A 19,827-nucleotide genomic window follows, 5' to 3' on the forward strand; every position below is an offset into this window, starting at 1 on the left:
CTCTGACATTAGGTAACTTAAGTGATTTACCCATTTATGGCCAAATTTGCTGATACACCATCCTTTCACTCCCAGCAAAAGAGAAAAGTGAAAATCGTGTTCAAAAATAGTTTGGATTACTAAAGAAACTATAGATGTATAAACGAGAGCTAAATCATGAGTTTAAACCACAGTCTTAAGTATAAATTTTACTCTTTATGGTAGTTTTACTAAAAAGTCTCATACTTTTAAAATCATGTACGCATATTTATCGATCTACAGCAAATTGTAAACGGGTTTCTCCGAATATTTCAACTGGTATTGTCAGAATAACATATTATGTAAATAATATGTGGTAAATAAAATCGATTTTATTACAGCAGTGTTGCTAATTTTGATGATTGTCAATGTACTTTGAAAGGTCTTCTGAGAATAAAGCGATTGTTTTTCTATTGTGCTTCGAATGTGACGTGGGGACTATATAAGTAACTCTATGAAGGCGTAAGTTATTTATCATAATGTACTATTATGCACTTCCGTCAGGACGTATTTTACCAAAAAAATTCCACTCATATAAGTTCTTTTCAAATTTAAAATATTTTTCTCTGAAAAATATTGGGGAAAAATGATTTAATTATATCTATAAAATTGTTGCTCCAAAAATAACTTGATTTTTTCCATCAAGTTTCTGATTGATGATGCTTTCGGAGAACAAGCCTTTTTTGAAAATAAAAGATATAAATTGTCGAATTTTCCAGCCAATTTCTAACAATCATTGATTTTGATAACCTCCAAAAATCGACCGTTCTAATCGTAGTTCCATATTCGTGTGAAATTTAATTATTTTGGAGATTTTTTTTATTATCACAACATTGTACAATACTAGTGGAACGATGCACAGAAAACCGATTGAAATTTCATTGATAAATTAAAAAGAAACAGCATGCACAAAGTGTCAACTTTATAAAATGAACAGTCCTTAGGCTCTTTGGAATACCATGGTGAATCAAAATCCGGACGGCACCAATAACCGGACGCTTAATCGGTTTTTATTAATTTAACAATGAAATTTAAAATATTGTGGTAATACTTCCTAGTAACTTCAAATATAAAGTTTTTATCTTTCATTTTACCTTAATCTATCATCTAGTAACCATTGCCAAAATGATATTAAGAACAAAAACAAATTTGTAATTGCAGTTTTGCATTTTTCTTGCGTCGTGCAAATTCTCGTTGTAATGATTTAGACTTACTAATCAGCATTGGTTCATTCGTAATTGTGTGGCTAAACGTTTAATTTAATACTTGTTTTGTTCAAAATAGTGAGTGTGGTTTATAAACTACAATGAATGCAAGTGGTGCTCGCATGAGCAAATTATTTCTTTCACTAATGAATTCAAGCGCAGGCAGATGCTGTCCGGGGTTGCGAGCCAGTGTTTCTAAAGTCGGACAAAAGATCATTACAAAATGCCTGTTTAAACTAATATTTGTGAAGTGTTGTTATTCGGCACGAATAGCGCACTATCCATCACTACCTAAATACGCCGCTGCTATAGGTGAGTTGTACTGGCTCATCTCATAGCCGACCAACCGGTGAGTATGACCGCCGGTGAGTATGCTGATGAGAATAAACAACCCCAAAGCAGAGCAGAATAATGAGAGAGTAGAAGTTTGTTAACGATAGACTGTTGTTAAGCTAGCAATCTGCTCTAGTGCTCTAGTGAGTGACGTTGGTGGGCTATGACGTTTGTGTGAACTGCAGTGCATCACAGTCAACAAAAAGTGCTATTTTCGTTACGTAAAATCACCAACCATCGATGAATCACTAGATTGCAACAACTTCAAAGTTGTACCGTTGAACTATACCGTCTCAACCACGATTTACGGTTTATTTTTGCTGGATTCGTTACATCTACAGCCAGTCTGGGATATCTTCAGCCATCTTTTTGTGTTTATCGCTCGTTAACATCAATATGTCCGAGGAAGACGTGAACTCTATGAGACTCAGAAGTAACTCTGTCTCACAACAACGGAATACAAGCACTCCCGACATGACTGTCGCCGATCTAGCGAAACTTGTCAAATCACAGTTTGCGTCGTTCCAGAGAAGTACGAAGGATGATATACAGAAGATGAGTGACAAGCTCTCGTCACAGATCACTCAACTGCGCTCTGAGCTCACTTCTGACATAGACAAACTTCGCGAGGAAACTAACAAAACTGTAAGTGAGCTTGTTTCATCCGTCGAAGGAACAAAAACCGATGTTTCTCACATGGTGGATAGATCTACAAAGCGGAACGATCTTATCATCAGCGGCGTCCCGTATACCCAAGGAGAAAATCTCTGCAGCTACGTTCAGACTTGGTGTCGTTCTCTAGGTTACCCTGAAAATAATATCCCACTGGTTGATGTACGTCGATTGTCGAAACCCGGAGTGACATTGGGAGCGGCACCAATTATTCTGCTCCAATTTGCGTTTAACACCCAGAGAAATGAGTTCTATTCTCGCTATTTGCGATCTCACAACCTCTCTTTATCGCAAATCGGTTTTTCGGTCAACAAGAGAGTTTACATAAATGAGAACTTAACACCAATTGCCAGAGAAATCCGCTCTAAGGCCCTGCAGTTGAAAAAGAATGATAAACTCCAGGCAGTCTACTCAAGGGACGGAATCGTTTTCGTGAAACCGATGAATGGAGGAGCAGGGAAAGCGATTTCATCTATACATGATCTGGAGCTTATCAACTCTTTATACGAAATAAAATCGAACGCTGTTGGACTCGACAATATACCCCTTAAATTTATAAAAATGGTTTCACCTCTGATAATTAACCCAATTGTTCACTTGTTTAATGCAATCTTAAGATCTAGTCAATACCCCACGGCATGGAAAAAAGCTAAAATAATTCCAATAAAAAAGAAAACTTCAATAAACTCAATTAACAACTTACGCCCCATTAGCATACTTTGCGCCCTATCAAAGGTTTTCGAAAAAATTATTAAAAAACAGATTTGTGGTTATATTAACGAACACAATATGATTTCATGTTATCAATCTGGATATCGGGCAAAGCACAGCACAAAAACAGTGATGCTTAAGGTACTGGATGATATTGGTATAATTTTAGATCAAGGAAAACCGGTGCTGCTAGTCCTATTGGATTTTTCTAAAGCCTTCGACACCGTTTCCCATAGCATAATGTGTAGAAAACTACGACAAATATATGGATTTTCTTTTGATGCAGTGAATCTTATGAAATCATATTTAGAGAATAGATTTCAAACAGTTCTCAATAATGGAGTTTTTTCTAAATTCCTATATACTGCCTCAGGGGTACCTCAGGGGTCTATATTGGGTCCAATATTATTTTCTCTATATATTAACGATCTTCCATCCATCTTGAAACACTGCTATGTTCACATTTTTGCGGATGATGTACAAGTATACATAGAACACTCCGATGCTTCCGTTCGCAAAATCAATGAAGACCTAGATTCCATATTCAAATGGGCTACAAAAAATAAACTTTCGTTGAATACTAATAAATCACATGCTATGTTTATAAGTACCAGTAATCAAAGACAAATGAAACCTGATATAAAACTCAACAACGTATCTTTAAAATATGTGGAAACTGCTGTGACTCTTGGTTTCAATATTAAATCTAATTTTGAATGGGATTCTGTTATCTTGAGTCAATGTGGAAAAATATATGCTAAATTAAGAACACTCCAATTAAAAGCGGTATTCCTTAAAACGGAAGTTAAAATAAAACTTTTCAAAAGCTTAATTTTACCTTATTTTATTGCATGCGATCTTTGGCTCATGCAATCATCTGCATTCGCTGTACAGAAAATGCGTGTTGCGCTCAATAACTGTGTACGTTTTGTGTACGGTCTAGGAAGAATGTCTCATGTATCTCATTTACAGCATCGTTTAATAGGCTGCTCGTTTGATAATTTTTGTAAAACAAGATGCTGCTTATTTATGTTTAACCTTGTAAACAATAAAATGCCTGGTTATTTATTTGAGAAATTGTCTGTTTTCCGAGGAAGTCGATCCAAGAAATTCGTTATTCCACGTCATCGCACTGCTAAATATGGTGGTACATTTTTCGTGAGAGGTGTCGCTTTCTGGAATTCCCTACCCAATGATGTAACCATGATTCAACCTAGTGGATTAGTAAACTTTAGAAGGAGAATTTTTGAGCACTTCGAATAAGATACCAGTAATTTCATTATTTGTAAATCTAAATCAAAATTATTCAGTAAACTCAATGTCAAATCCACCATTTACCTAGAATGTAACATTATAAGATGTGAATCTTGAGTTACGTATTTGAATAAATAATAATAATAATAATAATAATCTGATAGGAGCATTCATTATTAATCAGTGTACTTAAATATCTTAAAATACTATTGAATTCGGTAAGCTGAGCGTACATTAGGGTAATTGTGAATTTGCACTGAATTATTCAACTTATACTAATTAGGTTGCATCCTCGGCTACCCCTACTCTGTCATCCGTAGCACCAAATTAGAACGGTAGATTATCGCAGTATTGAAGTCGAATCCGGTAAGAGAAAAATGACATATTTTTATGCCCAATGCAATAGCCTTATTCTCGTGTAATTTCATGCCAACGAAGACCGTGAATTCTGATCATTTCCGTAGACCATACAATACCCCATCGGGTTTTAGGCATAGAGCAGCATATCGCAGTTGAGAAACAAACGGAAGACTAAACGTAAGTGAACGCCAATTTGTTTTTTATAATGTACACTTATATCTATAGGCAGTTATATGCACTGCGCCACATTTCGTTCGCTTATGTTGACAGGGGTTCCCATAACCATTAAGAAGTAGCACTTTGCGTAAATTATGAAATTGCCCCATTTCAAACTTCCTTACTATGATAAGTAAATTCACACCTTCCACGTTATTAATTTAAATTGAATTCCTTTTATAGGAAAATTATATCCTTCTTACAACCACGGATCATCTGTCTTTTATTCATTCCGAGGCGAAGGATAATAATTTCGGAAACGTCGTTGGACCGAAGTCCAACAAGTGTATTTGCAAAAAATTGGTATTTACTGATGAAGTATATATTATAAGTGACATAACAATAGTAAATCTGTTCAAATAAGTGATAATTGCAGTGGCGCTACCGCAGCTCTCGATATTAAACCACAAACAAGGAATGGAGGTAACAAAAGATTGTGAAAAAAGATCTAATGTAAATTGTTGGTTGATAGGTAAAAGAAATCTCGCAGCAGCGTTTCAATTCGCGCAGCTCAAAGATAAAAATAGATAATTGTTTATAAGACTTCTTTTCAGAAAATTGTGCCATAATCCATACATTTGGTTTCGCCTATCGGTTCAGAACCCTACCGGATAAAGCCAAGATTCCTATGGTAGATATACCTGCGCTAGCAAAATGATGATAATTTAGTTACTCATTGTATCACATAATCGACCTAATTCATACCTTGTCGCACGTATTTAACAATTTGAGCTTCAATTTATCGGATTTATAACTGGAAAACAGCTATTAATTATCGAATCTGCGATAGGAATAGTACAATAGGAGTTCAATATAATAGATTCTTAGGTTATCAAATTAATTATACACTGATCATTACCGGCGCCCTTTGGCAAACCACCTCAATATTGCAATCTACGATCTACACCAAAAATGTGGTATTTTGGTAATCAGCAATCACTTAACTCAATAAAAAGCATAGAAATAAATCGTAAATGTGCCAAATTCATAGAGCTCAACAATGTGGTGCACGTTTCACCCACTTCACTGTGCTTTTCAATTCTTAATGTCTAGGTAGCTCTCGATCTATCATACAGTCGGATTCTGCATACCGCTCCGGTTGTCATCGTCCGTGCTGCCAGAACATAAATAAAGTTATGTGTTTCATAGTATTACATCGCAAGTGCATATAGCATGATTTCGGTAATAGGGATCTTCCCTAGTTTGAGCAATTAAAACAACGTATACTTAACAAAACAAAACAGTAGAATTTAAACCTTTTAAGGAGTCGTTCATAAGATTGTACCCCGTTTGGCATAAAGTCGTTTGGCATAATGGCCGTTTGGCATAATGGCCGTTTGGCATAATGGCCGTTTGGCATAATGGCCGCTTGGCATAATGGCCGTTTGGCATAATGATAGACTTAGAATGAATATCGGCATTTTCGAAGCTTTTACCGAGATCAATACCACCTAACTCATAGCAAAAATTGTTGGTAGTTTCTCAACAAGCGTGATGTCCATTCAAAGATTTTCCAAGCTATGAGTGTCAAAAATTGATGTGACATTGAAGAGCATAACTAAATAGAACTCGTGACGGGTTTGGTGGAAGATCTGTTATCCAAAAATTTATTATTGCAGCATAATGCAAAATTAGCCTATATACGAGAGCAGATTATTTTTCGTTTAAAATGTTTAAGGCTCTAACGCAAAAAAAAAAATCTTCTCACAGCATAACTCATGTAACCAACACATTTTTAAATGAAAATATTAAATAAAATGGTAAAACTTTCGAACGATTCACATATAAATTTAAATATTGGAAGTGTATATATATATGAATAATTTAACATTTTAATTTTAAAGATCATGTGTTTGCAATAAAAAATATGTTGAATATTGGCAGGTTCTAAAGTAATTACCATTCTGCAAAAAAATATAAAACAGCAAAATATTAAAATGGTCAACATTTAGTTTTACTATATGATAAAGTTTAATACAGTGTAAATATAAATAACTTCTTTTTTTTAAAGAAGGCAAATTTAATTACTCAACCAATAAAGATTATTGCGGCATAATAAAACGAAAAGATATAAAAATTGCGACTCACCGAAACGATTGTGCTACTTTTCCCCGAATGACACGTTTCCCCGAAAAGTGGTGCAGATTAAATAGGTGCTTTAATAGTCCTCAGTGGCTGGATGGTAGAAGAACGATAAGCAATCAAAACAAGGAGGTATTCTGTCATTCTCGGTTATACACATGTTGGCAAAAATGCTGATGACGGTAAAACTCGATAGAACCGCCAATTAAATAAAGAAGGGTGCATATTAGATGGCCAGTTCGTTCACCATCCTGAAATGTATAAAATTACGACAATTATGTGTGCCAAAAACTTTTCGGTGAAGTGAATTATTTGGGGAAACAAGAAATTCGGGGAACTGGCATTAGGGGAACTGGTGTTCGGGGAAAAGTAGCACAACCCATCGAAGTAACTGCAGTAATCGATTTATATTTTCGCTGACAACTAGAGCAGATCAATGTTATCGATTGCCGCCCTTTTTTCTGTTGGAAACAGAAATATATCTAAAATATATAGCTCCAAAGAACAGTTTATGTATTAAATTGAATTGGTAAAATTTATTTAAATTTTAAATCAAATTTGTGCTAATTATATCAAAATCTTCAGTTCAAGATTTTATTCTAATAGCAAACTCAAAAGATCCTCAGAAATTCTTTGTTTCAGACTCACGACCTCCATGCCAAATTATTTCATGTCAAATGACCATTATGCCAAACGACTTTATGTCAAACGGCTTTATGTCAAACGACTTTATGCCAAATGTCCTACCACCCGTTCATAAACCAACTGGTCATTGAAGGGGGAGGGGGAGAAAAGCCAGTAAGTATCCACATTATACGTTGCACGGCAATCAACCTCCATTTGTAGTAATCTAAATTTTGTCAAAATATTTTGTTAGAAGTCCTAAGCATTAACAAATAACCATTGATAATTTTGAAAATTCCCTTATAATGCAAAATAAACGGTTTCAATTATCATAATTTCCCGACGGCCCTGAATATCTGTTTTTTTTTTTAAATAAACCAAATAAACAAATAAATAAAACAGGAATTCTTGGAGGCGTGTCTCCAGTATAACATCAAGATTTATCATATAACTTCTAGAAAGATGTCTTTGTAATTCTCTACAAAAAATTTTGATAAGATTTTGAGAGCAACTTGTTAAACAGAGTGCGTAAATCTATATTTTGCTTTCACAAAAACCTCTATAATTATCGCAATACAAAGTAGTTTTCAAAGAAGTTTATTTAAAAAAAACTAAGTAAAGTGAAGAAAAATCTTTACTTAAATCATGAAGGATAATAGTAGATGAATAATTCAAAATAATTTCTAAAAAAAATCCCATTGAAAGAATACAGCACTCATCAATAAATAATATAAATAATATCTAATTTTTATACGATGCAAATGTCTTCAGCTATCTCCAATTATTGAGAAATCATCCATTTATTTCTCAAATGAACAGTTTTTTTGTTGATACATATATTCTTCTAAAAGTGATTTACATTCACATAAAGCATTTCATCATCACACTATTCCATTCTATTTCCATATTGGCTAGCGTATAATTTTATGACAAGGGGTCATGCACAAATTACGTCACGCTCCTAGGGGGGGGGGGGGGGTTTGGTAAAGCCAAGCGTGACAAGCCTTACAAAAAGTTCGGGGACTCATACAAAAAACGTGACAAAGGGGGGGGGGAGGGGGTCAAAAAAGTTGAAATTTAGCGTGACATAATTTGTGTACAATCCCCAATGTTGGAACTATCCACTCACAGTTCGGAAACAATTTACGGATTTTCTGGCAAACCTCCAACAGTCCATTTTGATTCATGATCCTTTTGAAGTAATAAGCTTCCACAAAAAAATCAGAAATAATATAAGACTTTTCCCTTGGAACAACCCCAATCTCCCTAAATGTTCTGCTAGAAATGATTCAGAAAGTATATCAGAGTTTCGTAATATTCCTTCCGGAAATCCCAACCAACGCTTAAGACCCAAAATCGGAACCCATTGGGTAAATCTTGAATAAATTTCTAAAAACGATGTAAAATGTCATGTACACCAGCAAAACTATCTAACAAGGACATTTTTCAATGAATTGAAATAAACGAGTTTTCAGTTAAAGAATTTATTTTGACTAAATTTTGCTAAATTAATGAATATCTTTCGTTGTTCTTTGCAAACGCCTAGTGATGATAGTAGTGCTGCTGAACTGGAGCTGCCACGATCTTGTGCACCGGCTGAGGTGCCTGGTATCCCTTGATTGGCTCACGGTGAACCTCAGCGATGAATCCACTCTTGCCATCAACATGATAAGTGACAGTGCGCTTGTGACCATCGGCATCAATCAGATAGTATTCTCCCTGGGTCTTATCTCCCTCGCGAGTTTCCTTCTGCCCGTGCACATCTCCGGTATGATCATCGTGAACATCGTAGTGGAACTCGTAGTGGGCAGGAGCGTAGTGTTCTTCTTCCTGATGATAACTGTTGTGAGCCTGTTGATAATAATGCTGAGCTGCGATGGTGCCAATGCAGACAACAAGCACGATGAACAACTATAAACATTAAAAACCGTGTTATAGATTTGCCAAGAATTATTCTATCTATTGAACTTACTTTGAAAGACATGATTGAATGTATTTTGCTACGAATTGCTACTGAATGGCTTAAGAACAACAAATCGACTGATACAGTTACTAGAGGTTCAACAGCTTTTTATAATTCTACCGGCATACTTCCATGTGCAGTTTGACATTGGCAATAACGTTGAAGTTCCGAACAACTTTCCCAAATTTCTTCCTAAAGTGGTCGCGCCCCCAAAACAAGATCTCCTATTGGTAGCCAAATCCCTACTCCAAGTTCTGATCACCCATTCGTACATACGTGCATAGCAACAAGCATCCCATTATCGTAGTGTCCTTGAAATCAATGCAGTTGCCGACAAAAAAAAAGGAATGAGAAAGAAAAATTCAGTTTGCAAAACTGGTTGAACGAACTCGCCTTCGGATGACCATCGAGAAGCCCTAGCAGTAACAAGAAACTGCACGAAAGTTTTGCAACTTCGGCCGGGCATTTTACACCAGCCAGCAGAATCGCTTATTTGATGCTTAATTATCACTAAATCGTTTCTACCGGGTGTCGGCAGCTCTGATGGTGTTGCCGTTGATTGCCTACAGGTCGTCCTGCCGCTGTCAGTGTCAACCGTGTTGGCGACTTTTGGTTCTTTGAAGCAATTTCACCGTGGCGTGTTCGTAAAACTGATTGGCGTGGAATTTACGAGATACCATTTGCGGGCAGCTGTTCATAAAATAAGATCGCGGTATGAAACGTAAGAAACTTCGCTCGATAGGGAAGCATTCGATTGCCATCCAATACGCATGTTGTAGGTGTGTAAGGCAGCAATTAGTGCAGTAGAGCTGCTTATGTCAAAAGAGACCGTTGATTTCATTTAAAGACTATAGAACATTTCTAGTACAGCCGTTGTAAAATGTCCAATTACTGAGTAACATTGTATGTCCATAATTACTAACAGATCTAATGGATCAATTTAGGGTTGGCTTGGAATGACAAAATTGTGACCATAGTTTTTATACAATGTTGTGAAACGAAGAAAATAAGAAGTTGCATTGAAATACTATTTCTTAGATAACTAAAAGAATTTTGATAATGTGGTTGTACTGTATAAATCACCCGCTTCTGTTTACAAAAAAAAACAACACATTTAAAAATATTTTCAATTTGTTATTAAGTACTGAAACATAAAATTTTTAGTTTAAACAAAGAGAAAGTAATTCAAAATAAAAATTGTGTTGAATATTGCGAGCTAAGAAAGGTAATATGGAACGTAGTTATAAGTAGAAACCGCATTTGTCAAAGTTGTTATTTAAGGTGAAGATGAATCGAAGCCAAACCTCAAATTTTCAAGAGTACAAATCTGGACTACCAAGTATCCTTTCAAGCCGAAAACTTCATCGATTGATCACTAGCTAGTGATGATAAATCGATTAAGTTTTTAGACTAAACGTGTGCTCGGTTCTCCAGGGCTCTGTTTGATCCTTAGACCTTGACGCTTGCTTCTTCGGGAGCGGGTGATGAAGGCAGGATCAATCGTGTTGCGCGTCGCTCGCGTGGCACGGTAGAATAATGTCGCGGGTCGCGGAACGCGTTAGTAGTGTTTGATCCTTTGATCTAGTCGCTTGCTCCTATGAGGGCGAGTGACGAACAGTTGTTCGGCGTTCAATGCGTTTATCGAGTAATTTCGCGAATCCGGTTCGGCGCATTCATTTAAAATTATATATTTATCGTTTACCAAAACGAATCCCTCCCCCATATCCAAACTTCCAGTGTTTACTTGTGGAAGTGCAGAGGACTCCTCGGCTTCCATAATGCAAGTAATACGTCAACATTTCCCTTCTATCCCCAAATTGACCTGCATTCGGACGCAGCCGGCGCCGTTATTGTTTATTATAATAATGAGAGCACCACTACTTACACATTGTAAGTACAGCTGTTCTTGCAATAACGGAGTAGCATCTGCGGGCGGTCAATCATGCTCATGCTCATGCTCTAAACATGTGCTCGGTTCTCCAGATTTGTGCTCTTGTAAATTTGGAGTTTGGCTTCGATTCATCTTCAACTTTATATATAAAAGAAGTCTTATAAACCAGGCAAGCTGCATAAATTATTGTTACATAGTAACATAGTGTTCCTTAGCCGAGTGGTTAGAGTCCGCGGCTACAAAGCAAAGCCATGCTGAAGGTGCCTGGGTTCGATTCCCGGTCAGTCTAGGATCTTTTCGTAATGAAATTCCCTTGACTTCCCTGGGCATAGAGTGTCATCGTACTTGCCACACGATATACGAATGTGAAAATGGCAAGAGCAAAGAAAGCTCTTAGTTAATAACTGTGGAGTGCTTATAGGAACACTAAGCTGAGAAGCAGGCTCTGTTCCAGTGAGGACGTAATGCCAAGAAGCAGAAGAAGAATAGTTTAATAGGCATCATCAATAGGTGGAATAGGATGGTAATCGACAGTAAAAGCAAGTGTAATAATTGCATCAAATGTCACTGTGTTGATCACAAATGTTTTGTTGTTATTGTTAGAGTTTCAAAGTTTCCCGGGATGAAATGTTCATTTCCCAAAAATTCCCAGAAATCCTGAAAAACGTCAAAGTAAAGCTAATTTTTTAGAAATTTTCTGTATGTTATGAATATTATATTTTACACACATAAAAAACTGAAACAATTGTAAGAATCATACAACTACTCTTTTTTTTATGTCGTTTATTTACCTACCTTTGTAACAATGTTACAAGAGAGTATAATAGGTATTAAATTTTTTCTTTGATTTACGTTGGATGTACTTCTTCTCGGGCTACCATAAAGCTGAGAGTAAAAAAAAAAAACATGTATATAAGAGACGATATTAGAATTCGAGCACTTTTAGCCGATCGCAACGCCATGGGTGGCGAGAATTTGAAACACCCATTTTTAACGGATCGCGAAACAGATCACATCACTCCGATCCTAAAAATAGGCAGTATAGCCAATGGTTCAGAGAAAAAAGATTTGCTATTTTTAGATGTATGTTATTTTTAGATTGTATGTGTGACCTTGGAACCCCACGATTTTCGCGAAGGCCAAGAATTGAAGGCCATCTTATTTTGCCAAATTAGCGTTCTTTCTCGATTCGATCGGCGTAGTGAACGGACGTAGTCCCCAAAAACCTAGTGGAAGATATAGTTAGAAAAACTTTGTGTTAGCCAGTCGATAGTAAATTTGTGAGTTGTACCTGTGAATCCAAAGAAACCAATAATTAATGTTCATTGTAATTTTCTGTAGAAATCGAGAGTATTGTCTAGTGGTTGAGACCGTGATTATAGGCCCAAGTGAGCCAAGTCTATTGAGCTAGTCAAGTGAGTGTGGAATTCTAGAGTCTCGTTGTGTAACCTAATTGTTCTATGTTCTATGTTAGATTCAAACCAAGCTCTAAAATTTCCTACCACTTTTGGAAATAGTACAGCGAAATTCGCTCGAGGTCAAGGTAATTGAAGTCAGAACACAATTTGTTAATCAATATGACCTAATTTGTGCTAATTTGTTCTCACTTGAAGGACCAAATATCCTTCAAGTGAAGGTGTTTCGTCCGGGTAGGTGTAGGGAGTTACGCACGCCGCGTGACTTCTGGGCAGGTCCGAAGACCCGACCGCTTGTAGCTGGTCTCGTGGCGGGTTAGTGATCCAGCCCCAGCGCATCTACGGGCCATCGGAAGTCGCCACTACTTCCGGGGTGCTAATCGGTCGCCAATTGCCGGTTCCACTCCATTGTTGGCCTCGAAGCGACACTCGCGAGTGAATTCAGCGGGCCCGCCATCAAGCAAAAACACCGTGTACACGTGTGGTTCTAGACGGCAAGCCATCATAGCCGAGGCACGAACCACTGACAGCACAGGAGCAACAGGTCGATCGTCATCGGCCAATCGCAGCGGAAAAACGCACAGGTCAGAATATCTCATTAGGCTAATTAACAAATTATAACTAGTACTCTACCCCGACAAGTGTAACAAACGGGAATATCCCATTCTAGAATAATAAATTGTTTAAGTAGAGGGACAGTAGTACGGTAGCTACCGGTAGAAGAATTCAGTGAGAGTTATTTTTAAACACTGAGAGTCGGTAAAGCAGAACCCCGACAATAGGTTGTGCAAGTTTGACCCTTTTAATACCGAAATAAAAATTTATGCGAAAATTCACGACTGTCGAAAGAGGAGAGAAATTTTGATAATTTGAGTTCGTTGCGTAAATTAAATTTCACAGTGGTTCCCCATTGATTATCCCGTCTAAAATTAAGATTTGGAGCTAGTGGTGTGGAGCGAATCGCCGGTTCGGTTGTAACTTTCGTTTTTGAAGAACTCGCCTTGAGAGTCTCGCCGGGTACACAAATCTCGCCTCTTCGCATGCAAGTGGAACTTGAAGCTTGCTTGGCGCTTAAGCGAAGTGGTTAATCCAACCGATTCGGGTTCGAATCTAGTCGCCCGTTACCCGTTGTGTGTGTTTACGGCACCGAAGGTGGCATCATTTCCATCAGCGGTTATCCCTCATCAATATAATATGTTGTTTCCTAGTTCGCTGCAAGTTTCATGAACATGATATCTTATAATTTTGAAATTGTGGAATGACCTTGTGAAATAAAGAAGCACAATTATGCAAATTCAATTTCCGTTATTTTTGTTTCTTTCGACGAAATTTCAACGTTCCAACGAAAATAATCTGTACGCCATGCCTACTACAGTTCTTCGCTAAACGATTACCGACTATTCGATTGTTTTGACAGCTAAACTCAAAAATGCGAATTTCCGGAAGATATGTACCGTTTTGATTCATATTACGGACAGCTTCAAATTCCGGACACTCTCGTTTGTATGGGAAACATTTCACACGAAATGTTTCAAGTTTCGCCATCCAAAAGTTCTCATTTTCGAGGCTCGTTTTATTAGGTTTTTTCCATAAATATCATTGCAAATTTATAATGCCCAACTACCTTAGACGTCTCTTAAGTGGTTGAACGATTTCAATTGATGATTTGACTGTTCCATTAATGATTATCATGAGCTGTCCGTAATTCGAATCAAAGCGTCCGGAATATGAGGCAAAAGTGAGGGAGCGTCCGGAATAAGAATCATGAAAAGGCCACACGTTTTGATTTATTTAAAATTATTCATGTTGCGGAAGCGTATTCTTTACCCACCATCCAAAAGTTAAAGGCTTCCGACGCTCGATAACACTAAAAAATCATACAGAATGATTTATTTTGTATGGTCCAAGCTGGGTTATACTTCACTGAGGCCTTAAGTGTCCGTAATATGAATCAAAACGGTAATCTATTCGTTTACCGAACAGATTAGCAATCGTTCAGCTGTAAAGATTTCGGTAAATGAATTACCAAAGTTGGTAATTTGATGTAAGTGTGTGCGAATATTATCAAGCGTGTGGGCTTCGTGGCCTTGCGGTTAGCGGCGTCAGTCATCTAGGCGTATTGTGCCACGGGGTGTGGGTTCGATTCCCGCTCCAGTCGGTGAAAACTTTTCATCAAACGAAAAATTCATCGCTGGGCTACTGCGTGTTTCGTGTTGTCCGTTGCCTAATGTTAGTGATCGTTCAGTCTGTGCAGCCTATGTGCTGAAGACGGTGTGAATTGTCTTTTTTTTTTCAAGCGTGTAAAATACGGCAGACCTCAGTGGGCTGGTCACATAGTGCGAATATTGGAAGAAAGAATTGCGGAATAATATTCAGTAGGGAACCAGGTAGAGGTCGGCGGCTTCGGGGAAGACCACGAATACGCTGGCTGTACGCGGTGGAAGAGGACCTGGCGACCCTAAACGTTCGGGGCAACTGGAGAAGTTTTGCCCAGTATCGACGAAGATGGAGCTCTGCAATACGCCCGGCAATGGCGTGACGCTACGCTGTAGCCATCAAGGTATCAAGGTGTAACGGGCGACTAGATTCGAACCCGAATCGGTTGGATTAACCACTTCGCTTAAGCGCCAAGCAAGCTTCAAGTTCCACTTGCATGCGAAGAGGCGAGATTTGTGTACCCGGCGAGACTCTCAAGGCGAGTTCTTCAAAAACGAAAGTTACAACCGAACCGGCGATTCGCTCCACACCACTAGCTCCAAATCTTAATTTTAGACGGGATAATCAATGGGGAACCACTGTGAAATTTAATTTACGCAACGAACTCAAATTATCAAAATTTCTCTCCTCTTTCGACAGTCGTGAATTTTCGCATAAATTTTTATTTCGGTATTAAAAGGGTCAAACTTGCACAACCTATTGTCGGGGTTCTGCTTTACCGACTCTCAGTGTTTAAAAATAACTCTCACTGAATTCTTCTACCGGTAGCTACCGTACTACTGTCCCTCTACTTAAACAATTTATTATTCTAGAATGGGATATTCCCGTTTGTTACACTTGTCGGGGTAGAGTAATAGTTATAATTTGTTAATTAGCCTAATGAGATATTCTGACCTGTGCGTTTTTCCGCTGCGATTGGCCGATGACGATCGACCTGTTGCTCCTGTGCTGTCAGTGGTTCGTGCCTCGGCTATGATGGCTTGCCGTCTAGAACCACACGTGTACACGGTGTTTTTGCTTGATGGCGGGCCCGCTGAATTCACTCGCGAGTGTCGCTTCGAGGCCAACAATGGAGTGGAACCGGCAATTGGCGACCGATTAGCACCCCGGAAGTAGTGGCGACTTCCGATGGCCCGTAGATGCGCTGGGGCTGGATCACTAACCCGCCACGAGACCAGCTACAAGCGGTCGGGTCTTCGGACCTGCCCAGAAGTCACGCGGCGTGCGTAACTCCCTACACCTACCCGGACGAAACACCTTCACTTGAAGGATATTTGGTCCTTCAAGTGAGAACAAATTAGCACAAATTAGGTCATATTGATTAACAAATTGTGTTCTGACTTCAATTACCTTGACCTCGAGCGAATTTCGCTGTACTATTTCCAAAAGTGGTAGGAAATTTTAGAGCTTGGTTTGAATCTAACATAGAACATAGAACAATTAGGTTACACAACGAGACTCTAGAATTCCACACTCACTTGACTAGCTCAATAGACTTGGCTCACTTGGGCCTATAATCACGGTCTCAACCACTAGACAATACTCTCGATTTCTACAGAAAATTACAATGAACATTAATTATTGGTTTCTTTGGATTCACAGGTACAACTCACAAATTTACTATCGACTGGCTAACACAAAGTTTTTCTAACTATATCTTCCACTAGGTTTTTGGGGACTACGTCCGTTCACTACGCCGATCGAATCGAGAAAGAACGCTAATTTGGCAAAATAAGATGGCCTTCAATTCTTGGCCTTCGCGAAAATCGTGGGGTTCCAAGGTCACACATACAATCTAAAAATAACATACATCTAAAAATAGCAAATCTTTTTTCTCTGAACCATTGGCTATACTGCCTATTTTTAGGATCGGAGTGATGTGATCTGTTTCGCGATCCGTTAAAAATGGGTGTTTCAAATTCTCGCCACCCATGGCGTTGCGATCGGCTAAAAGTGCTCGAATTCAAATATCGTCTCTTATATACATGTTTTTTTTTTTACTCTCAGCTTTATGGTAGCCCGAGAAGAAGTACATCCAACGTAAATCAAAGAAAAAATTTAATACCTATTATACTCTCTTGTAACATTGTTACATTACCCCCACCTAATCGGAAAAAAATATTTACCCCGAAAATATTTTTTTATATATTTACAGAAATTTATATATTTACAAACGAATCCACCAAAAAAAATTAAAGAACTACTTACGATTTTATATTTACACGTATCCTAATCCGTCCTCCTTGTAACGCTTCCTTGCTGAATAATCCTCTGATCTTCCGCATAAATGCTTCTCAAATTTGCCGATGATTTCAGTATGGTCTACACCTTTTCTCCTTCGCTTCTTATTCTTCCGTACTCTAACCACTGCTTTTTTCCACCTAATCACTACTTTTTTTCTCATGCACTTTTTTTTTTCTTTATGTACTCTGCTATTCAAACCTTCGTTGGACCACTTCAATATATTCCACTTCTCCTCTCATATCTACACTCCCCCCACACATTTTCTACAATCTTTTGTTCCCCATCCTAAAACTGCACATCAGCCATCCCAGGCTTTTTTCAGATCACTATCCGACACTACAACGTATTAAAGAGGCACGTAACCTCACCGTCAAGTAACGACTCGACAAACTACTTTCGTGGTGTACATCCCGACGAACCGAATCAAACTGAAACGAAAAGTTTCTTACATCCGAATCACAATTCGAATACAATAGCTACTCTCAAATCACATCCTTAAACAACTCCCCATTTATTCTCATTTCCCTTGCTATCTCCAGTGGTCCAACTCTTCGGCCTCTACTGTAATTCATCTACCTAGTGCATGCTATACATTATTCTAAATTAAACTTATGCTTCTACTTTATCGACTCTATTGTTAATTAATTATTTATAGTATACTACATCGTACGATACCAACCATCGTCAGTCTCATCGCGAATCTTGCAACACAAGTACGCGTCTTCCGCGAGCGTTTCAGTTTCCTCAATTTTTATCGAAAAATTGGGACTAAATAACGTGCTAATCTGTACTTCCGCGCTTCTATTGCAGTGTTATGCTATGGTCATGCATTTTAATGTATTATCGTGAAAATGTTGGGCATGATTTTGATTTCTATTGCAGAGAACCGGTCTATGGAATGTTTTACAGGACAACGTCGTGACTCAATTTTCAAATTGGCCCATAGTTTCATGCTATAGGTGAGTAGCAATAACTTCAGCTAAAGTGAAATTATCCTACATCCAATCCAATTAATTAACGTTCGAATTCATTTCATACTTGGCTAATCTCAACAGTGTCCTAGACCTATCTCTGCCTACATATACCTATCTCTATTTACCCAATACCAACGAATTCAGACCGATTTCAAATTCCCTTAAGACTACCTACTGACTATCTGCTATATACAACTATTTACACCTTCGCTTTTCAGCTCGCCAAAACTATTGTTTTGTGTCTTTGTGCCTCTAGAGAGTTCTTGTTTACGTACATAGCTTGAAATAATACTCGATCTAGGACTTCCACAACGCAAATTTGTTTACAACTGGGGTTGTTCACTGCTAATGAAAGTGAAACCTCTCATAGTGTTTATAATGCTACTGTTCTGATGAGAATTGGTTCTATTTTTACATTGTTTGCAATCAATCAATCGATGTTTTCTTGTCTCTAATGAGCTCTGGTGACTACATAGCTTATCATTAGATCTCAAATTTTTAATTCCCATAATGTCCCTTTGATTTTTGCTCAGATGATGTTCAGTTTGTACTTAATTATTTCTTTTGAAGATCAGCAGACCTGTACACTCCCAGCTTATTTCCTTTCAAATCCTCAAGCTCAAAACAGTTTGAACCAAGTTTGGCTATTATTTTAGCTGGCGAGTAGGTATCCGCTAGTTTAGCATTGAAGCCTTTTGCTTTATTTGAAAGAAAATGATTTTTCTTTAAAATGATCTCCCCGATTTCAAAGCTGATTGGTTTTGCTTTTGATCTTAGATTATAATATTTTCCGTATTTCTCGTACGCTTTTTTCAAATTAATTCTGACCTTTTCAAATATTTCTTTCTTCTCCTCGCTCAATTCCGTCGGATTGTATTCCTCATCCTCTCCTAACTCTCTTAGTTTTGAGTATTCATCCCCTGAACTTATGTAATTTCTTCCATAATTTATGAAATAGGGTGTGAACTCGGTTGACTCATGAACTGCTGTTCGAATAGCCATCGCAATTTTCTGTAGGTTCTCATCCCATTCCTTCTGCTCATTTTTAAGGTACGTTCTGATCGCAGCTACAATTACCCGATTAACTCGTTCCGTCGGGTTATTGGATGGATGGTAATTCGCATTCTTCCAATGGGTAACCCGGTACTTCTTCAGCAGCGACGCAAACATAGCTGATTTGAACTGTGGCCCATTGTCCGATATTAGTATCTCTGGGACCCCGAAAAGGAGGAATATCATCGACTCCATGAAAGCCACTAGCTGCCCTGCCTTCGCTTCCCTCATTGGTTGGATGATGACGAACTTGGAAAAATGATCGGTGACTACCAGAAGCATAGAGTTACCTTTCTTGGACCGAGGAAATGGACCCATGTAATCCACGGACACCACTTGCCAAGGCATAGTCGCTAATTTGGGTCGGCCTATTTGAGGGACACGTGCGGTGTTCGGGTGTTTCGCCGTTTTGCACGTTTGGCAACCTCGACAGAAACGCTTGATTTCCTCGCACATTCCGGGCCAATAGTACTTTTCACGGATCTTTCTCATCGTTTTGTAGTACCCAAAGTGTGCTACGCTATGCTCGGCTTCCATAATTTGAATACGGTCATTCTTGGGCGGAATAAATTTCCAATCAAACCGCGGATCTTCA

The 19,827-nt window shown here is 38.1% G+C and overlaps 1 protein-coding gene across 1 annotated transcript; it reads right to left on the reverse strand.

The window, feature by feature from the left end:
- Positions 1–8,953: 8,953 nt before the first annotated feature.
- LOC110675689 (larval cuticle protein A2B-like) lies at positions 8,954–9,543 on the reverse strand. The gene is made up of 2 exons (XM_021841334.1): positions 9,448–9,543; positions 8,954–9,386 (listed from the first exon to the last, which is right to left on the reverse strand). Exons 1-2 carry the CDS (start codon positions 9,457–9,459, stop codon positions 9,018–9,020), a joined length of 381 nt encoding a protein of 126 aa, XP_021697026.1. The 5' UTR covers positions 9,460–9,543; the 3' UTR covers positions 8,954–9,017.
- Between the last annotated feature and the right edge of the window lie 10,284 nt (positions 9,544–19,827).

The sequence above is a fragment of the Aedes aegypti genome, chromosome 2 (genome assembly GCF_002204515.2).
Source record: "Aedes aegypti strain LVP_AGWG chromosome 2, AaegL5.0 Primary Assembly, whole genome shotgun sequence".
Taxonomy (NCBI): Eukaryota; Metazoa; Arthropoda; class Insecta; order Diptera; family Culicidae; genus Aedes; species Aedes aegypti.